Here is a 26,123-nt window from a genome sequence, read left to right on the forward strand (position 1 = left end):
ACAGAAAGTTATAAAGAGTGAATTGGTAGGAATAGATTTCTCTGCTCTCAACAAACAAAAAACTATAAGCGACTAGTAGACTGAACCTGACGTGTTACACACAAGGGGGATGACGTAATCCCAGCTCTGTTATCACTGATATTATGTAGTCAGGGAAACTGGTGTACATGTATTGTCCTTTTGATGCGGGCGTGTGTGTGTGTGGGTGTGTGTGTGTGTGTGCTCACTTCTGCCATTGCTGATGTTATTGTTGATGTTTTTGATTTTCTCTCTGACTGCTTGCATGCTGGAAGACACATCTCCTTTGCTGGACAATAAAGTTATCTTATCTTATCTTTCCTTCTTGGATGACTCTCTGCACTGCTGTGCCCCCTCAGATGCCAGTTCTGATTAGATGTCAGGTTCTGACATCACGGCAAGGTCAGGGCAACAAATTACCCCCCTTGAAGAGTTGAGGGATTGGTGTGAAGTTAATTTTATGGGTCGGTCGACGAACTGTTTTCTGTCCCATTAGTGCAGGGCCTAAGAAGCTTTCTGATTTGCGGACTGGACGAGAAATGGTCCAGAGCACAGATGTTTAATAGCAGAGAAGTTTGTAGAAATATTCTTAAACTCTTTTGCTATTGTGAACCCACAGAGGAAAAATTACATCAAAAGAAAGACATGATGGGAAACACCAGTGTAGACAGAAGACTATGGTGCTGGCGATGACTAGGACACATGTGCTGCATGCCTCCAGACTCCATCTTTAGAACAGCCCTGTGATGGACACTGCAAGGAAAGAGGAGGCCCAAAGAAATATGGAACAGAATCATTGAGAATGACCTTAAAAGCAGATGTCTATCACTCGAAACCCCTCAAAACAACAGCAGACAGAACCAATGGAGGTTCCTTGTTGCTGCCTCACATACCAGAGAGCACAGAGAGGACTGACTGATTGATTAAACTACATTTCGCCTGACTTTCATTTTATTTACTTTTGCTGTTAGATGTGTATTAACTGTAAGCAAATTGTATACACAGATGTGATCATTTTCTATGTAAAAAGAACTCGAGCGAATCAATTTAAAAAAAAGTGTGGGAATAGTTCATACAAAATAAGGGAGCAACAATGTACACACATTTTTATTAATTTGTTCTCAGTTCTGATTGTCAATAAATACACAATGACTGAAGGTTTGTTCTCAGATAAGTGTATTTAAAGGTACTTAGGAGAATGCTGTGCTTTCATTTTTTAAAAAAAGGCAACTGACAGACATTTTAATGAATCTACGCTATCCAAAATTTGCACCTGTCCTTCCAAATTAAAAAGCAGCCCTTTATTACTAATCATATTGTTGAAGGAAAAAATTCAATTAAATAATGCTGATGTATCAAACAGCAGTTAAATTCCTTGAAAATCTTTGTAGTCCTCCTGTGCTTGATGTAAAAAAATCAACCCCATTTAACCCCTCTCTCCCGGCCTTCCAAGCAAGATCATGACAAAGATCATCATCCAATGAATCTCAGAGGCAGTGGACACACAACTTAGAGAAGAACAAGCTGGTTTTCGTAGAAGGAGAGGATGCACCGACCAGATATTCGCACTACGCAACATCATTGAACAGTGCACAGAGTGGCAGAGGCAGCTCTATATTAACTTCGCTGATTTCCAGAAGGCTTTTGACAGCATCCATAGAGAGAGCCTTTGGCGCATCCTGAGAGCATACGGAATACCAATGGAATTTGTACTGCTGATCAAAAGCTTCTATGCGAACTTTTCATGCTGTGTTGGAAACAGTGACATCTACTTTGAGGTCGGGACCGGAGTGAGACAGGGCTGCGTGATGTCTTCCCTGCTCTTTAACCTTGTCATTGACTGGGTAACGCGCCATACAACGGAAGATGAACCAAGGGGCATACGATGGACACCCTCCACGAACTTAGAAGACCTAGACTTTGCCGACGACCTGGCCCTGCTGTCACACACCCACCGGCACATGCAGGAGAAGACGACTCGCCTGCACACTTTTGCGCAGCAGGTCGGACTGCACATCAGCCGGACAAAGACAGAAGTGATGACCCTGAACACCACCAATCCAACACCGATCAGCATAGAGGGAGAAGACCTGCCGATGGTTGAAAGCTTCACCTACTTGGGCAGCGTGGTCACGCAAGATGGAGGAGCAGGCCGTGACATCCAGAGCAGACTGAGCAAAGGCAGGGGCATCTTTTGTAGCCTACGCAACATCTGGAAGTCGACACAGTACAGCATCAATACCAAGCTGAGACTTTACCAGAGTCTGGTCATGTCCACTCTACTGTATGGCTCGGAGTGCTGGCGAATGACTGACAGCGACCTCAACAAACTGTCAGTCTTCCACACCAAAAGCCTGCGAAGAATCCTGGGCATCTTCTGGCCAAGGACAATCTCCAACAAAGAACTACTTGCCCAGTGTGGGCAGGAGAGTATGGCCACCATCCTGTTGAAGAAGCGATGGCGCTGGATTGGTCACGTCCTCCGAGGCGGGAGCAACTCCATCCTAAAAACTGCCTTACACTGGACGCCAGAAGGAAAACGCAAGCGAGGCCGGCCCAAGATCACCTGGCGCCGAACTGTGGAGGCAGACATGAAGACCCTACACCTCAGCTGGGGTACTGTGGGGAGTCTAGCCCAGGACAGGCAAAAGTGGAGGACCTTTGTCGCTGCCTTACGTGCCGACCGGCATAACGGGAACTAACTAACTAACTCCCGGCCTTCACAATTATCTTTAAACAAGAGATTATTGGTTGCCACTTCATCTAAAAAGGAGTTATGATTGCAACTTTAACTTCATTTTGTAATAGTCTTTGTCAGTTGGAGCCACAACACATCAATGAAAACAAAAATCCTACCTCATGAGAAGCTCCTTGAATGACATCCATGGGATCAATAACATTGCCTAAAGATTTGCTCATTTTGCGCCCTTCCTCATCTCTAATGATGCCATGCAGCAAAATCTATCATGAAATAAAATGCAGAGCAGAAAAATATGTTTAAGTTAAGCCACAAAGATTATCACAAGAATGTTATCAAAGCTAAAACTGTTACAATTAATATGATTGTCTTTAAAAAGTCATAAAAGTTCTGATGGCTACAATGGGGTTGTGTTCTCTTAAATTTGAATTAATCTAGATGCACAAAATGAAGCATCTAGGGCAGTGGTTTTTAACCGGGGTTCGATCGAACTATAGGGGTTCTGTGAGTCGGTCTCAGGGGTCCGGCAGACCCTCCCCCACAGAGGTCAAGACACACCCACAATTCGTGATGACGCTTAAGAAGGGTTCGGTGAATGTGCATATGAAACTTGTGGGTTTGGTACCTCAAATAAGGTTAAGAACCACTGATCTAGGGTTATGGAACCAAAAGTGGGATAAAATAGCAGTAAAGTAAGCATGATTATGAAATTGCCAAACTTGTAAGATCATGTCTGCTTTTGTGTTGTCCTGGCTAGATTACTTAACTCTCTACTCATTTCTCTAACTGCCAACTAGACAAACTTTATAGGTCCTAAAATAATGCTGCTTGTGTTGTCTTTCACAGACAAAAAGCTAACCATGTAACACCCATTTTCCGCAAGTTTCACTTGATGCCAGTTTGAGCTCATACTGATTATGGCATTGTCATCCTGTGTTATTGTTGTCTTCATGACCTTTCCCCATCATATCAGTCTGAGCTACTGATGCCTTACTAAATGAGTAGATTTTGGTCTGCTTGTACTGCCCTTCTCTCTGAGCCAGGAATTAGCAGAAATCTGGCATACACTCCTCCTAATGCCCTGTGTGAAATTCTCTGTCTCTTTTCCTTCAAACTCTGTCTATAATCAAAGTTTCAAGTCCAGGCTAAAAGTTCATCTCTTTAAGAACATTTTTTTTTATTATCAAACATACTTAATATGGCTCAAAAGTCTGAAAAATGCCAGTCTGCCTTGATATGTTCAGGACTGTATATGATTTATATCCCGTAAGAAAAAAAAAACCCTTAAAGATCAAGCCATGCCCACTATTACTGACTTGCCAACACTAAGGCTATATCACGGGGAGAGAAGGTAATGTTACATAAAACAGTTCAGGAAAAAATCCAGGTGATATGATAACATCCTTAGCAACAAAAGACAACACAAGGGACAAAAATATTATAAAAGGGTAGGTAATATGCTATAAGAACTATTGTGGCCTAAAAAACCAGAACCTAAAATTAAAATCTAATAGGACATAAAAAACCTTAAAGCTGATGGTAAAGCCCAATCCTTTGTAAAATAAAAAAAAAGTATCTGCAGATGGAATAGACCTAAACAAGAAAAACAAAGAGCCTGCTGCAAAAACTTGCTGGTTTATACTCAGGAGACAAGGACAAGTAATTAAAGCATGTACAACAGTAAACATTTCCAGGCACCAAGGACAAACTGGTGAGGGTTTACCTAATAAAAGGTGGGAATGTGTGGCATAGGTGTGTCTCATTGTGTCTGCTAAGTACCACTTCCTCCCAGCTCACAGAACAGCATGGAAGTGGGCTGTCTGAGATACATGAAAAGGTGGCATGTAACTTGTTCTGGCCCAGATTGTCCTGGTGGCATTGCCAAATGGAGTGGAAATAAGCTGTGAAAATGGACTTACAGTCAGATGACATCAATGAGTGCAATTAAGCAGGAGACTGGCAAGCAACCTTGGCAGCCTGGTCTGCTCAAACATTACCTAGAATACCATAATGGCAATGGGCCCAAATGAAGACAAAACAGACTGGTCAATGTCAAATATTTTATGAAGCAAGATAATCATAAAATTATTTCATTTAGCTTAATAGCACATACATACTCACATGTCTGAATGGCAAAGAGCCTGTGAGCTCAAGACCCAGCATCACCATGCGGGCAACCCAAAAGAACAAAATATCACGGCCAGTTTCCAGTAAACTCAGAGGGTAAAACTCTCGCAAGTTGTCAGTCTGAAACAATAATGTTTTGTGTAAAAAAAATCATATCTGGGACTAATTCATTTTATGTCATAAACCATAAATAAACCTGACTCCAAATAATTTTTCAGAAAAGGAAATTTCATGCTTATTTTGTAAATAAAAAAGTCAAAGTCCCATGCCCTGGGAATTGTGAATATGGTTTTTTTGTGCTTAGGGTGCTTTCCTACTCAATAAATCATTAACCCATTTGCTGCTGGGTGGATTAAAATAGTTGTTAGCCGGCATGAACTTTAAATCTGCAATTTACTGCTCTCGTGTAAAATCCTATTTAAGAAGCAAATTTATGGAAACTGACCACTCCCTAACCACTACCAACACCACTAAAAATACAAACCAACAAAAAAACACTATAATAAAGGGTACGCAGTGTTTAAAAAGTGTGTTATGGCCTACCAAACCAAATAAAACCAAAAACTTAAAGCAAATGGTACAACCCTACCATCTTTAAAAAGGAAAAAATAGCTGTGGGTAGAGCATACCTGAACAGTAAAAAACAAATAGCCAGAAGTAAAAAATTTCTAGCAGACATTCTGGATCCAGGACAAGTAATAAAAACATGTGCAATAGTAAAAATTCTCTGACAACGTAGACAAACTGGTGGGGGTTCACCTTGTTAAAGGTGGCAATGTGTGGTTGGTTGGTTCCGTTTTATGTCCTGCCAGTAACTAAGGCTACATTGCAGCAAGAGAAGGTAATATGTTAAAAGGGGGGAAAACAAGACCCCCAGGTGATAAAATAACACCATTAATTATAAATGCCAACATAAAAGGATAACATAAAAGGGTAGGTAATTAGTTCAAAAGGGTGTTGACAACTATGTCTATTGGTTGAGGAGAAATGCTCCTAGATGTGTTTTTAGTGCATATTTAAAAGATTCAATTGTGGGAATATGGTGGATATTGAAGGGAAGAGAGCTCCACTGTTTTGCAGCACAGTAACTAAACACCTGGTGACCATATGTGGTTGTTATGGTGACAGGGATAGAGAGCATAAGGTCATTAGATGAACACCAGAGTAGTCTAGCAGGGATGTAATAGAAGTTCAGAAAAACAGATGGGACTGGAACCTGCCAAGAATTTAAAACACAGCACAGTATGTACTGAATAAAAGAATGGTGGGTAGCCAGTGCAGAACATGAAGGAGTAACATGGTCAAGTTACTAGCTCTAGGAACCAGACGTGCAGCAGCATTATGTATTTTCTAGAGTTGGTATGTGGGACAGAATGCCAAGAAAAAAAAAAAAAAGGTTGGTTGTTCGTGTTTTTGTTAACTACAAAAGACATGGGTGAAGCAGAGGGTCTGAAAGGCAGGCCAATTTGCCTTAGATTCCAGCTGGATACCCAAATAAGCTTAAAGATGTCTAGAAGGTTGAAGATGAGTCAGCAGCTGATAAGAAATGTTGTCTGGGCCCAGTGAAGAGTCCTCGCACTTCTAAAGGGCCTGCTGCAGTTCAAAGAGAGAGAAGGGTAGATTGTACTTTTTGGAGCTATCGGAGGAAAAGTCACAGCCAGAAGATTCCTGAAAAGACTTCAGGTGATGGAATTCTGGAAAGTAGCAAGAAGAGGTGGAGTTGTGAGCAATGGTGGATGCCAAAAATATTTGCAACATCTTGTGCCTCTGTGAGGACAGAGTCACCAGCCTACAGGTGGCCTATCAAGCAACCTGAAACTTTCTTATCTTCCTCATAGCCGCCCACACCACTTGGGAAGTGGTACAGAAAGACAACGAGGACACACAAGTTTCTTGCCTGTTTAAAAAGAAAACTAGCCTGGTTTCTACTGCATTTAAAACATCACATTTTCAGGAGTGGGGTGGCGCTAGGCCTTCTTCATAGCGAGCTGGGCCACTCTACACTCATCCGTAAACCAGAGGACACATGGTCGGCTATTTCAGTGCCTCTGCCCAGGAATTGTCTCCAAAGTGACTTTATTTAACATTAAGGTAAAATGCTTAACAAGATGTAAGGTGGGATCATCGCTAAGGTACTTTACCTCAAAATTAAAACTAGAACTTCGTAGGAGGTGGGTGAAGCAGAGGGTCTGAAAGGCAGGCCAATGGGTCGTTTTCACTCACGTGATACACACGTTAGCAATGAGGCACTGTCCGCCATCTTCCTTCCCTAACGCTTCGCGTTTCTTCAGCGGCTCTATATCGGCTTGTGTCACGACACCGCTAGCGTCTCTCGAGCACACCAGCGGAGTCGGACAATTGCGTGCTCTTTCACTCAAATAAACAAAACGATTTTGCCTATACGAGTATGCCTATGTTTATTGATAAAAAAAAAAAATAAAATAAATAAATAAAAAACCCTATGAAAACACAGTCACTATAACAATGGCTCTTCCTTTCGTCAAACACATTTACCAAGTCCACCGAACTCCTTGCACACTATTAAAACTCACTGTCTTGGCAATGTCTCCTCTAACACAATCACACAAATTCCTGTATCTATTACTATTCAAACTCACTGTCTTGGCAATGGCTCTTCTAGCACAATCACAAAAATCCACGGAATCTACTATTAAAACTCACCGTCTTGGCAATCACACTTCGACTAACACAACCTCCAAACTAAAATGTACTCGATCTCTTACACACTAGTGAGGCACACTGTCTAGCAAATGGCTCGATCTCTACTCTTAAACAAGCGTCCACCTCTCTCCGAATCCTTTTCTCTTCTCCCTATTAAAACACACTGTCCCGGCAGTGGCTTCTCCCTTCAATAAGAAACACAATCCTCCTCCCCTTCATTAAGTGTCCAGTTTCACCTCCTCTCACTCGTTGCTTGCTACCCCAATCTCTCCCTCTCCAGTCACACCTTTTCTTTCTTTCTTCTTTAACATCAAACAAGAACTTTGGCACATTCAAATGCATATTTATTAATTCTTTTCAGAAAATTTTTGTGTCTGCTGACAGAACATAACATAAAAAAATCATTACAGGGTAAGAAGGAACATATCAAAATCCCAATCTAAATAACATCACTGATATGGATTACTAAAAAGAACTATTGGTTAGGTAATCTAAAATCCACAAAGAAGCTCTGGCATCAATATTGCTCTGAATTAGCTTCTGAGGAAGCAAACGGCATTTGCATTCAAATGACAATAACATTTGATTCAATTATACATGTTTGAGTAGCCTGTTAATAAGCAAAAAATATTAACAATATTCTGTCAACAGCAAATATTTTGATCAATATCATACAAAGCATGACATCTCCAGCAAAGAACAAATTTTATATTGTTCACAGTTTCACATCAACTTACCAAGTAACTTATCTGATCAGTTGGATATCGTCATGCTATTATAAATAAAGTGCGAAAGAAAAAGAACTACAGTAAGGTAATTGTGCATTTTATATCTGAGAATAACTTCTCTGGTAATGTAAACATATACAGATTGCAAGCATGCATTCTGAAAATAAATGCTGATTTCAAACTAACAAATTGCACTATAGCTACTCAATAGGCACTATGGATTTATGTAAATTTACAATGCAGCAACAAAGCCGAACTATTTTGTCTATGACTGGATTATCATCACCAGGCTTTGTTGCCATCAGGTCAATAGGCACTTTAGACTGCAAAATTCCAAACTTTCTGCGAACAAAGCCTATAACTCTCTTAACATGAATTCGTACAGAGGCTATTTTTCTCGAATTTTCAACTTGTAGTGGGTGAAGTTGCTTTTTCCCATGGGTAAAATCTGGAATTATTAATTTAGCTTGATAAAAAAGAACTTCATCTTCAATGTTGAAACCTCTGTCGGCCATAATTACATCACCTGGTAACAAGTTGGACAACAAAAAAGTATTTTCAATGATGTGTTTGTCTGAAGCCCTGCCACCAAATGCATCTGAAATGTAGCTGATTGAACCTTGTGGTGTGATCCCAATCAGATATTTGGCAGAATGATATTTTTTATAGTTGGAATAAACTTGGATCTGATTGGTTTGGCCCGAGGGTTTCTGTGCTTCAAGTTCAAAACAGTCAACAATAACAGCAACTTTATCTTTAAAGTTTTCTCTAAAGCACATTGGCATAGACAGTTTCAGAGCTTCTCTTGAAGGCCAGTGCAACAAAAAAGACAACAGTGCTACAAGTACATCAAGAGTTCTATGAAAACTCCTTTGCACAGTTGACACGGATACTTTCAGCTGATACCCTATATCCTGGAATTGGTAGTTCAGCCTGATCTTAATTAAACACAGCAAAAACTCTTGCTCTTTGGACAGTGACTGTGTTTGATTAGACATGTATGGCTCTACCGTTCTGAAAATAAGGTCCATTACTGCCAATGAAGGAAGTCCCGTGTAGAATGGAACTTTAGCTTCATCTTCAACATTCACCTGTCTTTCATAAATAGAACAATGTTGTCTGTTTTTAACTGAATCAAGAAGTCTGGTCTCAGAGTCCTGCATGATTGCATCTATATTTAGTCCAGTCAAATCTGTTTGAGTGTTCTGATCATTTGAACATGAATCTTCTATGTCACCATCTAAACTTTCTTCGCAAGCACTTGAGCAACCAAAATCACTTTCACATAATTTTTCTTCCTGGCTTGTCTCACTGCTGATTGATTTTCGCTTCTTGCTTGCAGTAGGTAGAGTAGGGACAGATGCATTACTTCTTTTGCGAGACACAAGCCTCAAATACCTGTTTTTCGAAGTCTCAGCTTCTGAGCAAGTACTTGATCGCTCATGTCCCAAGTGTAGAGTGGGAAGCCAGGAAGGGCTGTTCCGGAAATTCACATATGCTGGCTTTCCTCGACACAAGAATAAAACAACCCATGAATTACATCTTTGTGATATTAACTACAAAAAAAAATAATAATCAGCACTGAAACAAAATAAACCAAATACACGTCTAAAAATAAAAATAATGAAGTAGAAATAACATTTTTTATCCTCTCTCTCTATAGCTATAGTTTATTAGTCGTGGTCATGCATAATGAAAGTCTTGTTTTGATGTTCACTCAAATCACGTGAACTGTCACCAACCTACAATGAAGAAAATATTTATCACAATGTGTACAACATGCAGAACAACGTTAAATACTTTAGCAATTTGGAAAGCGTCTGGTTTCTTACCGCCAACAAAGTGTTTCGAACAGATAAGTATTTTGTTCCACTTCTCTTCTGTTGTAATATCCTTTCGGTAAACGGCTGCCTTCCACAGACGACGTCGTTCTTCTGTAAGTTTTCTTGTTTCGTCGCCTTGGTTCAAAATAATTTTGGGTATCTTATGAAAAGATACATCTAGAGGAACATTTCGTTTACTGCAGGGCTTGTTTCCGCATCCTTTTATGCCGCAGACGACCATGATAACCGATCAGTTGCCAGTAAGCTTCCGTAACCACTGCTTTAGTAGGGTAAGAAAAATGGCCGCTGAAGCAGCTCGCAAAAACTGATGACGTCACGTGAAAACCACCCATTGGCCTTAGTCAGATTCCACCAGCCATCATAAAAATTATCACCCTGCTCCAAAGTAGTTAGAGATTGTAAAATTACAGGAAAGTGATCATTGCCACACAGGTTGTCATGCAGAGCCCAGTTAAAATCTAATAACAGTGCTAGGCTCACCACTGACAAATTGACTGTTGACACTGTCCTATTGTGTGGACGACAGGTGTTAAATCCATTGTTTATGAGGCAAAGATCACTTTCCATAAAAAAAGATCGCAACAACACTCCCCTAGGGTCAGACGAAGCCCTGCCCACAGGGGGTGGTGCCCGTTAAAGTCTCTAAAAAGAAGGATGGGAGCAGGATGTTGGGTTAGAAGACTCTCAAGATCCTGCTGGGAAATCCGATGAGAAGGAAGATAGACACAGCAAATAGTGATAGTCTTACCAGTATAGGCCCTGGGTCAGACAACTCCCTGGGCCCCTTGTAATTGTAATCATAAATTATTTTTCCTTTATAAAATGATATATTTACAATTCAATTGTCAATATCTACATTTCATTCAGTAACTGCAGACATTTCATTCATAAACTGCAGACATTAGGACAAGTGCAATAGGATTTACATCACTAGGTGAACATAGAGTTGTTTACATGTGAGCGGATAGTAAATGAGGAAAACTGAAGTTAAAGGATCAAACTTGTAGTACCCTGCTCCATAGGAAAAAATCCCCATAGTGAGGAATGTTATATCAACAGTTATGTCAAAACAACAGATTAGAGAAAAGGGTAGAGTCTACAGACAGTAAAATATTCATTTCCAACAGCCTATTGCAAATGTGATAAAGGTGGCTATTAGCAGTATATCTGTATATACAGTGCAAGGAACAGTCGGGGTTTACACAAATACAACACTGTCTACTCTAATAATATAGGTTTTGGTGTATCCATTGCCTTAACATTACAGCAGTGCTGCTTTGTGGGCTTTATGACTTTATGAAGTTTGATAATTCAGTCGAAATGGACTGTTTTAGCAACCCGAGATCCCAGTCACTATCCGTTAAAATACTTTCATACGACTACGGATTTAGACACGTGTGGGAACAAGGTGGGGTAGGAGATGCCAGACCTTTCATCTTACTACTCAAAGACTGAAAGACAACTTTGTACAAAAATGGTCAGACAAAATCCAGACGAATGATAGGTACTCAACCTACAGACAGTTTAAAAAAGGAATTTGAACCAGAAAGATATCTTTCAGTATTAACCATAAAAAAGTTCAGAAATACTCTAATACAATTTAGACTAGGAATTAGCGAAATAAATATCAATAACAGATATTCTAACATTTTGATCAAAAACTGCCTTTTTTGTCAAGACAAAACGGAAGATGAAGAACATTTTCTGCTACAGTGTCAAACCTATGTGGATATCAGGAACAAGTATCTTACACCCCTGATAAACAGTGGATATTTTTTTTTTACTGCGCAAAGAGCATTCGGATGAATGGACACCTGCGCGTTATAAATGATGATGATGATCATTATCATATCAGCAGACGACATTGGCTGTGTTGTTGTCTAGAGGGGAAACACACGATATCAGAAATGTAGCCATGTTAATTTGTTATGCTTTAAAGAGGGGCAACAAGAAGGTTGAAAGGTACTGGACAAAGAACAAGAACCCACGTGGTTGGACTGGTTAACATATAAAGCAGGCTGGAGCCGATGGCCTAACAATGTGTGTGTGTGAGAGTGAGAGAGAGAGCCGGCGCATGGGCGAAAGTGTTGGTGTGGAAGATGTGAGAGGGTGAGGGAAAATGAAGAATGGTTGGTAGGAGTGTAAGTGTTAGGTAATGAGTGATTGAAACAATACGATCGTATTCATGCTCTTAATATAATTTACATATGATACTTGCGTATATTCTACGGCCGATGTCGAAATGGATATCACGCCCTGCTTTGAAAAGGTCGTCGACCCATCAAATAAATAATTCATTCATTCATTCACTGCTGTTCCTGCTTTGTCAAATACTATTTGCCAATAAATAGAAAATCATAGAAACATACATTAAAAAATATTGTACTTACCAAACAAACAAAGCCTATCTCAGATTTTTTAGTATAGAATACAGCATGCGACATGCAGGAGAGCGCGGTGTAAAAAGATGTTAACCTTAGCATATGCAACTATCTCTAATGTCCAACCATCCACATTTTCTTTGGTCCACGGACTCCGAGCAAAAGGGAGGGAAAAATCAAGTGTCCTGATCAAACATTCGGTTACGTGACTGCTGACTTGTCTAAATAGATGTAGGTCTTTACCTCCAAACCCTGACCAATTAGTTCACATGAAATCCCATCCCATCGAGTCTTCCAAAAACTATCACCCCCTTCCCCTCTTCTCAGGTGGGCAGCAAAAATGCATTCCTGCCCATGGCTGGAAGTTGCTATCAACACAGTCACTAACCTCAAAACCAAAACAGGGGCAACATAATCTGCCGGTACCTGGATTGTAGGTGTCAAGACAAGGAGCAGTTTAATAAAAACCTACACAAACTAAGTTAACATTTGTATAATATCACATCTAAAAACTTCGCCTCCTCCTCCCTTCTTAATTGTGAAACAAATATACATTACATGAAGCTCCTTAAAATACAACATTCAAGTATAAGCATGTGATTATTCGGAAAAAAAAAAAAGTAGCATACCACAAAACTGTATACAGCAGCATGTGGCAACATCACATACTGCTGGTTATATGCATGTCAACAGTGGGTGGCAGTACAAGATCAACATTGCAGCTGTTTGAGGTTTCAGCTTAACAGTAAACAACATAATGGCATTCAATATTGAGTGATATGTACACTGTCATGGTGTCCTCATTTTCAGGCAATCTGTTATGTAGAGGGCAATATTAATAGCTACTTTTCCCTTAAGGTTCTTACACAAAAAGTGATTTGTTTGTGTTTAATGCCGTGCCAGCAACTAGGGCTATATCACGGCAACAAAAGTAATTTTAACTTTAAAAGTTTAGGGACAAAACCTTCCAAGTGATATAACCATAACATTCTTTAAAAAGTCAACACAATAAGTAAACAAAATGTAAAAGAGTGGATAAAGCATAAAAATGGGTGGTGAAGCCCAAAAAGGCTAAAGATGTAAATGTGTATAAACTTTGAAATAATGAAATATGCTTACCTCCTGTGGCCAGCCAAAGACACTAAAAGGCAACAGAGCTGATGAAAACCATGTATCCAAAACATCCTCATCTGAAAATAGAGCAAAACCACAACAAAATATTTACATAGAATTCTTGTGGCCTCATACAACATGCTGAAGTTCAATAACATGATATAAGTCTATGAATCAGTTAAAAAAAACAAAAAAAACTCCTTATCAAGACTTTCCATATAATGAACCCCTGTTAGATATGACTCTTAATATTTTTATGGATGTGATTCGCCATTCTTTTATGACTACCAATGGTTGTTGGTTTTTTTTTTTGAGAGGTAGTGTTAAAAAAAATTAAGCATATTAAAAATAATAAAAATACAGTGCACTTCTGTAGCACCATACTCCAGTCCATGACAGGCTCGTGGCGCCTTACAGAAAAAAAAGGCATACACCGACAAACACAAAGTAACATGCAATACAAGCAGATGAGATTAAAGATACGTTGCAAGAAGCTGCTCTAGCATGTGCAAATCATTCGAAAAACTGTGCAAAGGCTGCAAATGTTCCTATCCACACAAGTCCAGTCACATAATGGATCTTATAGGAAGTCTTTAATTAGGGGGCGCGACTCTCGTCGATCGGGCCCTGTAGAGAGAGCTCCCACTTTTCGTTTGCTTTCTCCTATTTGGAGGTTTTTTTTTCTGCGTAGCAACTAGTGGTGTAGGACTGTAAGGATAGATGGTTTTGCTCTGTGTACATTTTGAGAGTCCTGTGGCTGTGTGCTACTCCTTGCTGCTTCAACGAGTTTCGCATTTTCCACGCTAGATCATGTCGAACATCATGGCGGATAACTGCCACTTTTCACGCGAATATTTGATTTCTCTTCAACCCAGCGTTTGCGTTCCACCACCTGATTTCCCACGCATCGATTGGACCGAGCACATCAGGAAACCCAGCGGTGAGGAACGTGATCACACCAGAACCTACACGGGAAGGAAGACAACGAAGAAAAAGCGAGGATCTAGAGGAGGGATCAGTCGTCTCCCGCTGGCGCTGATTACCTGAACCAACGCCCGCTCCATTGATAACAAAATGACAGAACTCGCTACTCTGGTGAAATGCGACCGCGAATATCGCTGTAGCAGCCTAATTTGTGTTACAGAGACATGGCTTAGTAGCAATAAAACGGACTTCCACCTAGAGCAGGGGTGTCAAACTCAATTACCCAGGGGGCCAAATCTCACATCGTACACAAGGTGGCGGGCCGAAGGTTATTATTTAAGTCCGATAACTTTTTATTGAGCAGTAAAAAACTAAACGTTTTGTTATTAATTTTGTGTAAATAAAATCATACATTAAAATAAAATTAAAGTACTAACAAACCAAGGCTTAGCAGTTTTTCTTCTTAATTTATTTTGTCAGAAGTGGACGTTTGACATCTTTTCTTGTCAACAAGTTTGTTTATATCTGGAGTAAGTTTCTGGGTTGTTGAGATTCTTAGGATGGACTGCAAGTGTACATCAGTAAGACGACTCCTGTGCGATGTTTTGTTGATCTTTATCACAGAGAAAAGTTGCTCACACAGATATGTGCTGCCAAACATGCTCAAGATTCGAGCCGCATGTAGACGAAGCTGGGGCATCGTTCGTGGGAGGGAATGGGTGAAGAGTGCAGGCCCCACAGAGTTGTACTTTGCCTTCAGTGACTCACTACATTGCAGTACTATGAGTTCCATCTGCAAATGCACAGGTGCAGTTTCCACGTCGATGGCAAATGGGTTGTGAAATAGGTCGAAGTTGTTTTTCTGCACTTCAAAGTCACTGAAACGGCGTTTAAACTCAGCACGAAGTGAGTTCAGCTTGTCAGCAAAGTGTGCATGTGGGAACACCTTGGCGCTGATTTCGTCCATCACTGTTTTGCAGCAAGGAAAGTGAAACAAGTTGCATTGGTTCATTTGTGTTTCCCATAAGAACAACTTCACTTGAAATGCCTTCACTGCATCGTGCAGGTCCGTTATCAAGTGGCCCCGTCCCTGGAGCTGCAGGTTCAAGGCGTTGAGATGAGTGGTTATGTCACACAGAAATGCCAACTCACATTTCCACTTTTCATCCTGCAAGACTGTGGAGTCTTTTCCTCTGCTGTCCATGAACTGACAGATTTCCCCATTCAGCTGAAAAACTCGAGTGAGAACTTTGCCCCGACTTAGCCACCTCACATCTGTGTGATACGGCCTGTCGCCCCACTGTGAATCTGTTTCCTGCACAAAGGACTGAAACAGGCGGGGATTGAACCCTTTGGCTCTGATGAAGTTGACGGTTTGTGTTACAGTGCTCATTGCATGCTCCATGTTGAGGACTTTAGCACACAACGATTCTTGATGTATTATTCAGTGATATGCTATCAACTCCCCACTACAATTTTCTTGGATATGTGACCGCATCCTTGCAACTAGTCCACTCTTTGGGCTGCACATCGCAAGTTTGTCCCAGGGCAGGTTCATGTCAGTCATACTTTTACTTACGTTGTCCAAAATGTCCTTTCCTGTCGTTGTCCCATGCATGGATTTTATGTCTAGTATTTCTTCTGTGATATTCAGACTGGAGTCGACTCCACGGATGAAGATGGCGAGTTGTGCGGTGTCCGTCGTGTCAGTGCTTTCATCGACTGCAAGAGAGTAGGCAACGAAGTCTTTGCTTTTTTCGCTTAGCTGTGTTTTCACATCAGTGGCCATCTCACAAATCCTATTAACAACCGTGTTTCTGCTGAGGCTTACATTTGCAAACATTTGCTTTTTGTCTGGACACAAGACTTCACACACTTTCATCATGCAACTCTTCACAAACTCTCCGTCATTAAATGGCCGGGCTGATTTAGCGATCTCCTCTGCCACAATAAAACTTGCTCTGACAGTAGCTTCACTTTGTGATGTTGCTATAGTGAACAATGTCTGCTGTCATCTCAGATTCCTCTTAAGTTCTTCCACTTTCTTTAGCTTCTGTTCTGCATTCAGGCTTTTCAACTTGTCCTGATGTTTAGTCTCGTAGTGCCGTCTCAGATTGTATTCTTTGGTCACAGCTATTGTATCTCCACAAAGTAGACACACTGGTTTACCGCTGATGTTAGTAAACATGTATTCAGCCTCCCATTGGCTTTGAAAGACTCTGTTTTCAAAATCAACTTTTCTCTTGGCCATTTTAACGGCTAGCTTTAATTTGAAATTTGATTGGTATTGAAATTACACAAGTCCCTTCACTACACAGTGTAATGTTCTTGATCTTTATTATGTAAAAGTCTTTAGAAAAGTCACAACACGTGCTTAGTTCTGATCATCTGCCTTTGTTCCCCGACAGATGGCGCACCAGTACCTGCGACTAGCGTTAAGTTCGCACAATTATTTCAACACCGAGGTTTGCAGTTTATACTCAGATACTTATCTCTTTGGCGGCAGTCATTCCCTCTTGACGACGCAGGAACTGGACAGTCAGTATTCCACAGCTGGCACTTATCATCCACAGTCCACGTGTTTAATTCACAGTTCACACGTATCATGCACAGTTCGCACATATAACTCCAGAAGGTATATATATATAAGTCCTTGGAGAAGCTATATACTCCCACCAACTTTATGTACACAAGTTTGCTTCTCACAACTTGACGTCTCATCGAGACGACTTCCGCTCGCCAGCCCGCAGTAAGACAGTGATGAGTTTCTACTTGTCTGAGGATGAGCTGCCTCATCATACACGTGGGTTTTCCCTAGTCACCCTTTGATCTCGGACCAATTCAGGGAAGTTAACAGGTACTAAAAATCTTCGACCCTCGGCCCGTGTTCAGGGCAGGGTGTCGCGTGTCAAAGGTCAGATTTATGGGCCCCGCCTTCACCATCCCTTCAGGTCATCAACAGGAGTGGTGGTAACTTGACCAGTGCACTGTTGTACCACCGCTCCTGTTGGTGGTCTGTACAAACTTCACTAAACTGATCCCATCTCTTGCTGGCCTCGACGGAAACTTTTCTGTTTTTTGCCTTCTACTTGGCGCCGGGCCATTAACAATGATTTACTAAAATTCTTTCGCGGGCCAGGTAAAACTTTATGGCGGGCCGGATGTGGCCCGCGGGCCGGGTGTTTGACACCCCTGACCTAGAGGGTTTCACTACGATTAGGCATGACAGGAATAACGAAGATACTGAAAAAATAAAGGCGGAGGGCTGTGCATATTCGTAAACAACAACTGGGCCTTGGAGTTCAAGATACGTGAAACAACTGGTACTGTGTCGTATGAAATCCTGACTGTGTCGTTTCGGCGTTTTACTTGCCACGTGAATTTGGACAAGTGACAATCATTTTGGTGTACGTTCCCGGACCTGACAGCAAGGACGCCGCCGCTCAGATAGCAGCCAGCTACAACAAGGCCTTACATAGATCCACTGACCAGGCTGTATTTATAGTTGGTTTTTTTTTTTTCGGAGCTCCCATCGAAGAAAAATTTCTGTTTCTTGCGACCATAGACAATAAAGATGTCTTGTATCTTGTATTTAGGCTGTTTATTGGGCTGCCTGCAAAATACCTATTTGAAAAACAAGATGAAGTCACGTCATCATAAGAGAAGCATTTCAAATCCACTGTTAAAATAGTGTGTGGTGTCAAGATGCTCAACTCTTCATCAGCTTTTATAGATGATCATTTCACAGATTAGGATGTGCAAGAGGTATAGACCTAGAGATGAAGTTCAGATACACAAAGTCATTATTAATCAGTGATGTAAAACAGATCAATATATATATAACTGGAATTAGTTCTTGTCCATAGATCAAATCAACATAGATAAGCTCGGATGTACATCACACAGCAAATGCAAAGTCTGTAGTTGTAGATCAAACAGTGCAGGGGTGGGCAAAGTTTTCTTTTTGCCAACTGGTCTCAAAATTCTAAGCTATGCTGTCGGCTGGTAAAAGAGTAACCCAGGCTAGGTGACTACACAATCAACCTAGTGATAATGGAATGGACAACAAATGATGGAGTTCACTTACCAAATTTATTGTGTAAAGTGAAGCTGTTTGAATTTGCTCACAGTAAAACTTTAAAACCAGCCTTTCCTTTGAATGGAGCCACCTTTGTCATCTTTGTACTTTATCTGTGTTAGAATGTTACGGACTGCTGATTTCTAACACTATTATACTTGACAAATTAAATTTCAATCAAATAAATCGAGGCTGAATTTAAAAAAAACCCAACAAAACAAGTGTACTTCACATTTTAGCAGACGGGCCTGTCTAAAAACTGTGCCCACCCCTGAAACAGTAGATCTGGGAAAAAGAACCATGGAGTTGGAGAACTCAAACGTGCTTGTTGAGGAGTATGTTAACTGACATTCATTGGGTAGTAGACAAGTTATCAGAAATAAGAGGTTGTCTTTTCTTTCTTTGTGTTGATGTCCATGACTGTGACTGTTGTAGGCAAGTTTAGGATCTGCTGGGTTTCCACACTAAGTCCATCGAGCGGTCACTAAGTAAGGAGCTGTCGCTTCTCCGCTCCTCAATTGGACTGGCTGTTAGTGTACATACACTGTGGGCACGTGTTTCACCGACTGTGTAGACTTTTGGAGCGGTGGTCTGAATGGTCAGCTTTTCCAATGACATTTGTTACTGGCACATGCTCTGTTGCATCATTGGTGCAGGCCTATGGTTTTTCTCTTGGGACACGCTTGTCTCTAGTGTATCCTTTGGAGCTCACCTGCTGTCTCCCATAATGTAATTGCTTTGTGTAGCAAGGTTGTTGCCAGGATCATAAAGTTCCTCGTTGTTTTTGGCTCTCACCGATATCTTCTTTGATGTAAAGTTTACTGCCCTTGAAAAAGCCCAGTTTTCCATTTGCCTTCAATTCTTTTAGTTCAGCAGCTTGTCTCTTGATTAAGTATGTAGCAACTCTAATTCCAGCTACTCTGAGGGTTGACCCTGCCTGATGGTTGGTTAGTAAACACATTTTATCTGACCATTGATCAAACCAGACAATCATAGAGGGAGGTTTGTGGTTCTTAATGTCAGGTGCTCCTATAAGGGTTGGCTCTCTGTATATCACATGCATTCCAATCTTTGTCGGTAAAAGCTTCATTCAAAACTGAAACCACCTTGTTGGCACTTTTGAAAGGTTTCCATAGGTGACTCATCGACCCCAAATAATTTGATGATGATGATGATGATGTAGTTTTGTAGCGCGCTAGTATCCGCATCACAAAGATGCGCTCAATGCGCGGTGATCCCAGCAGCCACCAAACTGCAGGTCAAATGAAAACTTCAAAAAAGTTTAAACAAGTGAGTCTTAAGATTTTTCTTGAAAGATGCAATACTATCAGACTCCTTGGTCGAGAGGGGAAGCGAGTTCCACAAAAGCGGGGCTACATTGGAGAAGGATCTGAAACCCGCAGTCTTCTTGTTAGCATTCCCTGACTGAACACTCGGTCGTTCAAGTCTGAAGTGTGCTGCTGAACGAAGGTTCCGCTGGGGTTGGTAACAGCGAATGAGTTCTTGCAGATAGGCAGGCGCAAGGTCGTGAAGACAGCCATAGGTTAAGGTTAACAATTTGTGCTCAATTCGCTTCTCCACAGGAAGCCAATGTAGGTCACGAAGTACAGGAGTAATATGATCAGTTGTTTTCTTTCCTGTAACTATCCTCGCAGCCGTATTTTGCACTCGCTGTAGCCTCGACAACTCGCTCCTTGAAATCCCCCACAGGCAGCTGTTGGCATAGTCTAATGTAGAACCGATCAGGGACACAGCAACTGCATTTGCAGTCTTCTTATTAAGACTGGGTCGGAGTCGTCCAAGAGTGCGGATATGGAAATAACATGCCTTGACTACAGAACTGACATGATCAGACATAGTTAGAAGATTGTCGACATAGAGTCCAAGGTTCCGTACGGAGCTGGAGAGGGGGATTCTAGCTTGACCCACTTGGATGGAGTCTAGAGAGACTTTGCTAAGGCTAAGCTTGGAACCACATAGCATCGCCTCTGTCTTCTCATCATTAAGCTTGAGTTTATTCCTCAGCATCCATGACTTGACCTCCAAGCAACAATCTTCTACAGCACAAACTGCCTCACGCACCGACTCACTGTCAGTACTAAATGAAAAATAGAGTTCAGTGTCATCTGCAAACATCTTACGGTTCACATTATGCTTCTCAATGAGAGGACCAAGCTGAGATGTGTAAATAGAAAACAGAACCGGGCCCAAAACAGAGCCCTGCGGGACACCGCACAGCAATGGAACTGTCACTGAAGAAGCTTGATTGACCATCACCCTTTGTGTGCGATCACTGAGGTAGGAATGGAACCACTGCAAGGCGGAACCACCAATGCCCACCTCCATCTGGAGACGAGTCAGAAGAGTGGTGTGATCAATGACATCGAAGGCCGCACTCAGGTCAAGGAGGATCACAAGAGTCACTTTCCCTGCATCCGCACTGCACAGAAGATTGTTCATAAGACGCAGAAGGGCTGTCTCACAGCTGTGCTTGGGTCTGTACGCCGACTGGAATTTATCCAATAAGCTGTAGCGGTCCAGGTGGAATGTCAACTGCTGAGCAATGACACGCTCCACAAGTTTCGAAACAAAAGGCAAATTCGACACAGGTCTATAGTTTTTACACAAGCTCGGGTCCAAGTTTAAGATAAGTTTTTGTGCTTCTTTAAGATAGGCTTGATCACAGCTGTTTTAAATTGTCTGGGTACAGAGGCGGAGAAAAGGCTAGCATTGACTATGCGAACTATTACAGGAAGCAGAATGTCAAGGTGCTGGAGAAGAACACTAGTGGGGATAGGATCATCCACAGACGTGGTTGGGCTATAACGCCGAACTAATTTCAATAGTTCATCTTCTGTCACTGGTTGAAAGTTAGAGAGGGGCGTGCCACAAAACAAGTCACTGGTTTGCTCCACAGTATCAACCGAGTCACTGAAGCTGTCCATTATGGTCTTTATCTTGTCTTCAATTTGACATTGTTTCATCCACAGACACCTTTGAAAGGATGGGATAATCAGAGGGTGGGGAGTGCAAGAAGGTGGGTGAGAGAAGGCATTGGTGGATGGGGAAGGGGATGGTCGGGGTGGACCCCTAGGATGAATGGGACCACATGCTAGCCTTACCTTTCTGTCTTCTTTCAGAAGACGTTCTGCACTTATGCATAGGAAACACTGCAGCTAAGTTCAGAGACAACACTGAAAATTTTGCTACACGTTTCTTTTTGATTATGACAGCTGTTTTATGCACAGTATTTTTCACACTCATGAACTTTAAACCCAAGAGAACTTAGCTAATGTCATGATGACATTTTTCATCAATAAGAGCATTAAAGCGTTTAAAAAACAAGTATCAAAGTAGAGTCAGTCGAAGTTAAAAAGTACATCTACCTTTCTTGTCAAAGTTCAGATCACTTTATTTAATTTACCATTGTGAACCTGTTCTCTTGTCAGGGTTATGTACAGCAGTGACACTACTGGAGATGGCGATTTGACACCCTATAGTTTTGTACTTACTGTTGCAACTCTTGGTCATGACTATTTAGCTTTTTTATTTAATTATTAAATATACATAACATCACCAATATCCAGCAACCAACAATTCAGGGATTACTCCATTGGGGGATTACATCCAGATATCTGTTTAACAGCCTTGTGTTCATGACCATGGACATTTTGTTCAACATTTTGACATTTTATCCTCAACATCACCATTGTCACAGTGGTTCCATGCTACAACATTGTGGGCCAGACTGTCGTGGCAGATAAGTGATGGTGACGGTCAGTATGCTTTGATCTAGGTCACTCACTACAGGACACGATTGTATAACTCTTAGCATCTTCACCTGCATTTAGTTTAGTTCTTGATTCTTTCATTTTTAGACATCAAGTGTGTTGATGATGATGATGATGATGATGATGTCGATTTGTAATGCGCAGGTATCCATTCTGAAGAATGCTCATTGCGCAGAAAAAAGAACAAATGAAGAACAAAAAAGTGAACAAATATATAAAACACCAGGAAAAGTAAAAAATGGACAGAAGTGTTTCTTGGTAGTTTAAAGACTGGCTTGAAAGAAACAGATGGGTTTTCAGTTTCTTGCGGAACGTGGTTGGTGAGGTGATGGTGGAGAGTGACGATGGCAGAGCATTCCACAGCTTAGGTGCCGCATTTTTGAAGGCCCTGGCTCCAGTGCGCTTCTTGTTGGTGTCTTCCACTGCAGGGAGACAGAAGCGTGACTGGGAGCCTGAGCGCAGGCTACGTGACGGCTGGTACGGAGGAAATATTTCCTGCAAATAGTCAGGAGCAGTTTTAGACATGCAGGACTGGGCAATGGAAAGTACTTTGTGGTCAATACGCTTGTTCATTGGGAGCCAATGAAGGCTCTGTAGGATCGGGGTGATGTGCTCAGTGGACGACTTTGCACGGGTGACAATCCTGGCAGCTGTGTTTTGAACTCTTTGGAGCCGATCCAACTGAGTAGCAGGTATACCCCACAATGCACTGTTACAATAGTCCAATCGTGATGTGATGGTAGCCACAGCAAGTGAGTTTGCAGCAGCTTGAGTCAGCATTGGCCGTAGTCTACCTAAAGTCCTCAAAAAGTAGTAGGACTTAGCCACAACAGAACTGACATGGTCGCACATGGAGAGCTCTGCATCAATAAACAGCCCTAGATCCCGTACACAGTCAGCAAAGGCTATGGAGGCATCACCGACCTGCACGGCACTAATGCCAATCTGCTCCCGTCTGGCCCTGGGGCCACACAGTAACGCTTCTGTCTTGTCGTCATTGAGTTTAAGACGATTCCTGGTCATCCATGCCTTCACCGCAACACAACAAGATTCAAGTCGTTGAAGCGCAACCCTAGCCACTGCCGGGTCGGGGGGGAAACTGCTCAGAATCTGTGTATCGTCCGCAAAGAACTGACGTCCCATCTGAAAGCGTTCAATGACCCGTCCAAGCTGTGAAACATATAGCGAAAATAATAATGGACCCAAAACGGAGCCCTGTGGTACGCCACACACCAGAGGAACTGCCTCAGAGCTTGCAGAGCCGACAATCACTCTCTGAGATCTCTCGGCAAGATAGGAGGCAATCCACTGCAGTGCAGCGCCCTGGATACCAGCCTCTGACGACAATCTCTGGAGCAGCATGCGGTGGTTGATGGTGTCAAACGCACTACTCAGGTCAAGTAATACTAACAGCACTAAGTTGCCAGAGTTGACACTACAAAGAATGTCATTTGTCACACGAAGAAGAGCAGTTTCTGTGCTGAAGCCAGGACGATACGCTGACTGAAATTTATCTAGGCAGCCATAATTAATAAAATGGGTCATAAGCTGCTCTGCAACCACCCTCTCCAGTAGCTTGGAAATATATGATAAATTTGACACTGGACGATAGTTTTTACAGTCGGAGGGATCCAGGTTCGTTTTTTTCAACAAGGGCTTCACAACAGCCTGTTTAAAAAACTGTGGAACACATCCTGCTCTCAAACTGGCATTAATAATGTCCAAGATGACAAGAAATAGAATGTCCAGAAGTTGAAGAATAAATTTAGTTGGTACAGGATCCACGGCACATGAAGTTTTAGTTGATCTCGCTACAAGTTTCCTCAAGTAACTCTCATCAATACACGTAAAAGAAGTCAGCGGAACACCAGCAAATGGCACAGAATAATCTGCCTCACACTCTGGCAACTCACAAGCTGCACTCTCAAGTCCAGCACTAATTTCCTGTATCTTATTAACAAAGAAGGAAGACAGCTGATCAGCAGCTGACTTGACATCCACCTCAGGAAGAACCGGACTAGTTCCGTTCTTACCCAACAAGCTGTTCACAATGTCAAAAATCTTTCTGGGATTTCCACTCGCAGCCTCTAGCTGCTCTTGCACGAATAGCGACTTAGCCTTTTTTACAGCACAAACATATTTATTTCTGGCTAACTTATACAGCTGTCTGTCAATCTCAAGTTTGGTCCTCCTCCACTTTTTCTCTGCCAGCCGTCTCTGTTTCTTGGCTTCACTCACCCCCTCACAAAACCACGCACAATCTGGTCTATCTACAACAATTTTGCTGACTGCAGGCGCATGCTTATCAAGCAGCTCTAGTAAAGTCTGATTATATAACTCTGCTAACCCATCAACATCTGTGGGAGGATCTAATAACAACTTTGACTGAAGCAGGTCTTCTCTGAAAGCGTTCAGGTCAACCTTCTTCAAATTTCTACACAAAACAGATGTCTTTCTACGCCTTGGTCGAGAAAGATCAGTCACCAAGGACTGCACAAAATGGTCTGAAATCAAAAAATCCTCGACAACAGCTGACTTGACCAGTGACTCTGATGGCGCACGAGTGATAACCCAGTCAAGAATGTGTCCAAGTCTATGAGTTGGTTTATCAATCAGCTGACAAAGACCACGGCTATCTAAAGCCTCAATCAACCGCTTCACATCACTATCTTGAGGTCTATCAAAGTGAAAATTTACATCCCCCAAAATAAGAATTTTCTCCTTTGGGAGTAAACTGTCCAGCAGCATAGTAAATTCCTCATGAAACAGAGAATCGGAAAGCTGATTCTTTTTCGATGGAGGAGGTCTATACAAACAAATGATCTCTAATGTCTGCTTGGCTAATGTCAGTCTTGCTGTTATGTACTCAAAGGACCTGTACTGTGTTTGTCTCTTCAACACTGTAAATTTCAAATGTACTTTAAATAAAACTCCAACTCCACCCCCACTCCTACCACTCCTGGGATTTTGTGCAAATGTATAGCCCTGTGGCGTAAGGTCTTTGATTACTGATTCATCACCTATCTCCTTTAACCATGTCTCTGACAAGAAAAATACATCAAAGTCATTATCCAACACTAAATCATGAATGTCCAAAGCCTTGTTGCAGACTGACTGCACATTTAAGTGACCAACACAGAGACTTGTCACGTTTTTCGTTTCTATTGAAAGTCCCCCGCTCTTTGACAAAGGAAAATTTTCATTAAAATTGAGGTCACCGTTCTGTTTCCCACCATTTGCACCTCGATTGGTGCTGAGGTGTAGTAGTGGTGGAGATTTACATTTGTCATTGAGACCGTATTTCCTCAGCCGGCACTGAACTCCTCCTCTCCTACCTCTCTTTCGCTTTTTTTTCTGATGGACGGTCGAGTCTTGAGGTCGGATAATAGTTGGGAAGGTGGAAATATCATAAGGGAGGGTTGCCGAAGTAAGAGCGAGTGCAAGAAGGTATTCACGGCTATACAACATAGCGAAGATCCGCCATGTGAGAATTTAAAGTGAGATTTAGGAGGAATTAGATCTAAGGTAATGGCGGAGAGCGGAACCGTTACAACAAAATCCACAAAAACAGAAAGCAAGGCAAGCACAAGCAGTGAAAACAGCAACAAAGTAAAATTTAAGAGAAACAAATACAACTTGTAACTAAAAGAAATCTAGGGATATTTTAGAGCAAAGACGTAGCACAAGAAAGCAACAAAATAACTGGAGATCAAAGCAACTCAGCCTGTCAGGCGCAGCC

General features: G+C 41.7%; 1 protein-coding gene across 5 annotated transcripts in view; it reads right to left on the reverse strand.

The window, feature by feature from the left end:
- Positions 1-26,123, reverse strand: part of LOC112576689 (valine--tRNA ligase-like) — a 109,025-nt gene that overhangs the window by 38,743 nt on the left and 44,159 nt on the right. For 4 of the 5 annotated variants that reach the window (XM_025259326.1, XM_025259329.1, XM_025259330.1 and 1 more), the window contains 3 exons: positions 13,598-13,668; positions 4,838-4,963; positions 2,875-2,979 (listed from right to left, as the gene is read on the reverse strand). In XM_025259326.1, the coding sequence (XP_025115111.1) occupies positions 2,875-2,979; positions 4,838-4,963; positions 13,598-13,668 (302 nt within the window). The remainder of the gene's footprint in view (positions 1-2,874; positions 2,980-4,837; positions 4,964-13,597; positions 13,669-26,123) is intronic. The other variant, XM_025259327.1, reaches the window with a different exon arrangement.

The sequence above is a fragment of the Pomacea canaliculata genome, linkage group LG12 (genome assembly GCF_003073045.1).
Source record: "Pomacea canaliculata isolate SZHN2017 linkage group LG12, ASM307304v1, whole genome shotgun sequence".
Lineage (NCBI taxonomy): Eukaryota > Metazoa > Mollusca > Gastropoda > Architaenioglossa > Ampullariidae > Pomacea > Pomacea canaliculata.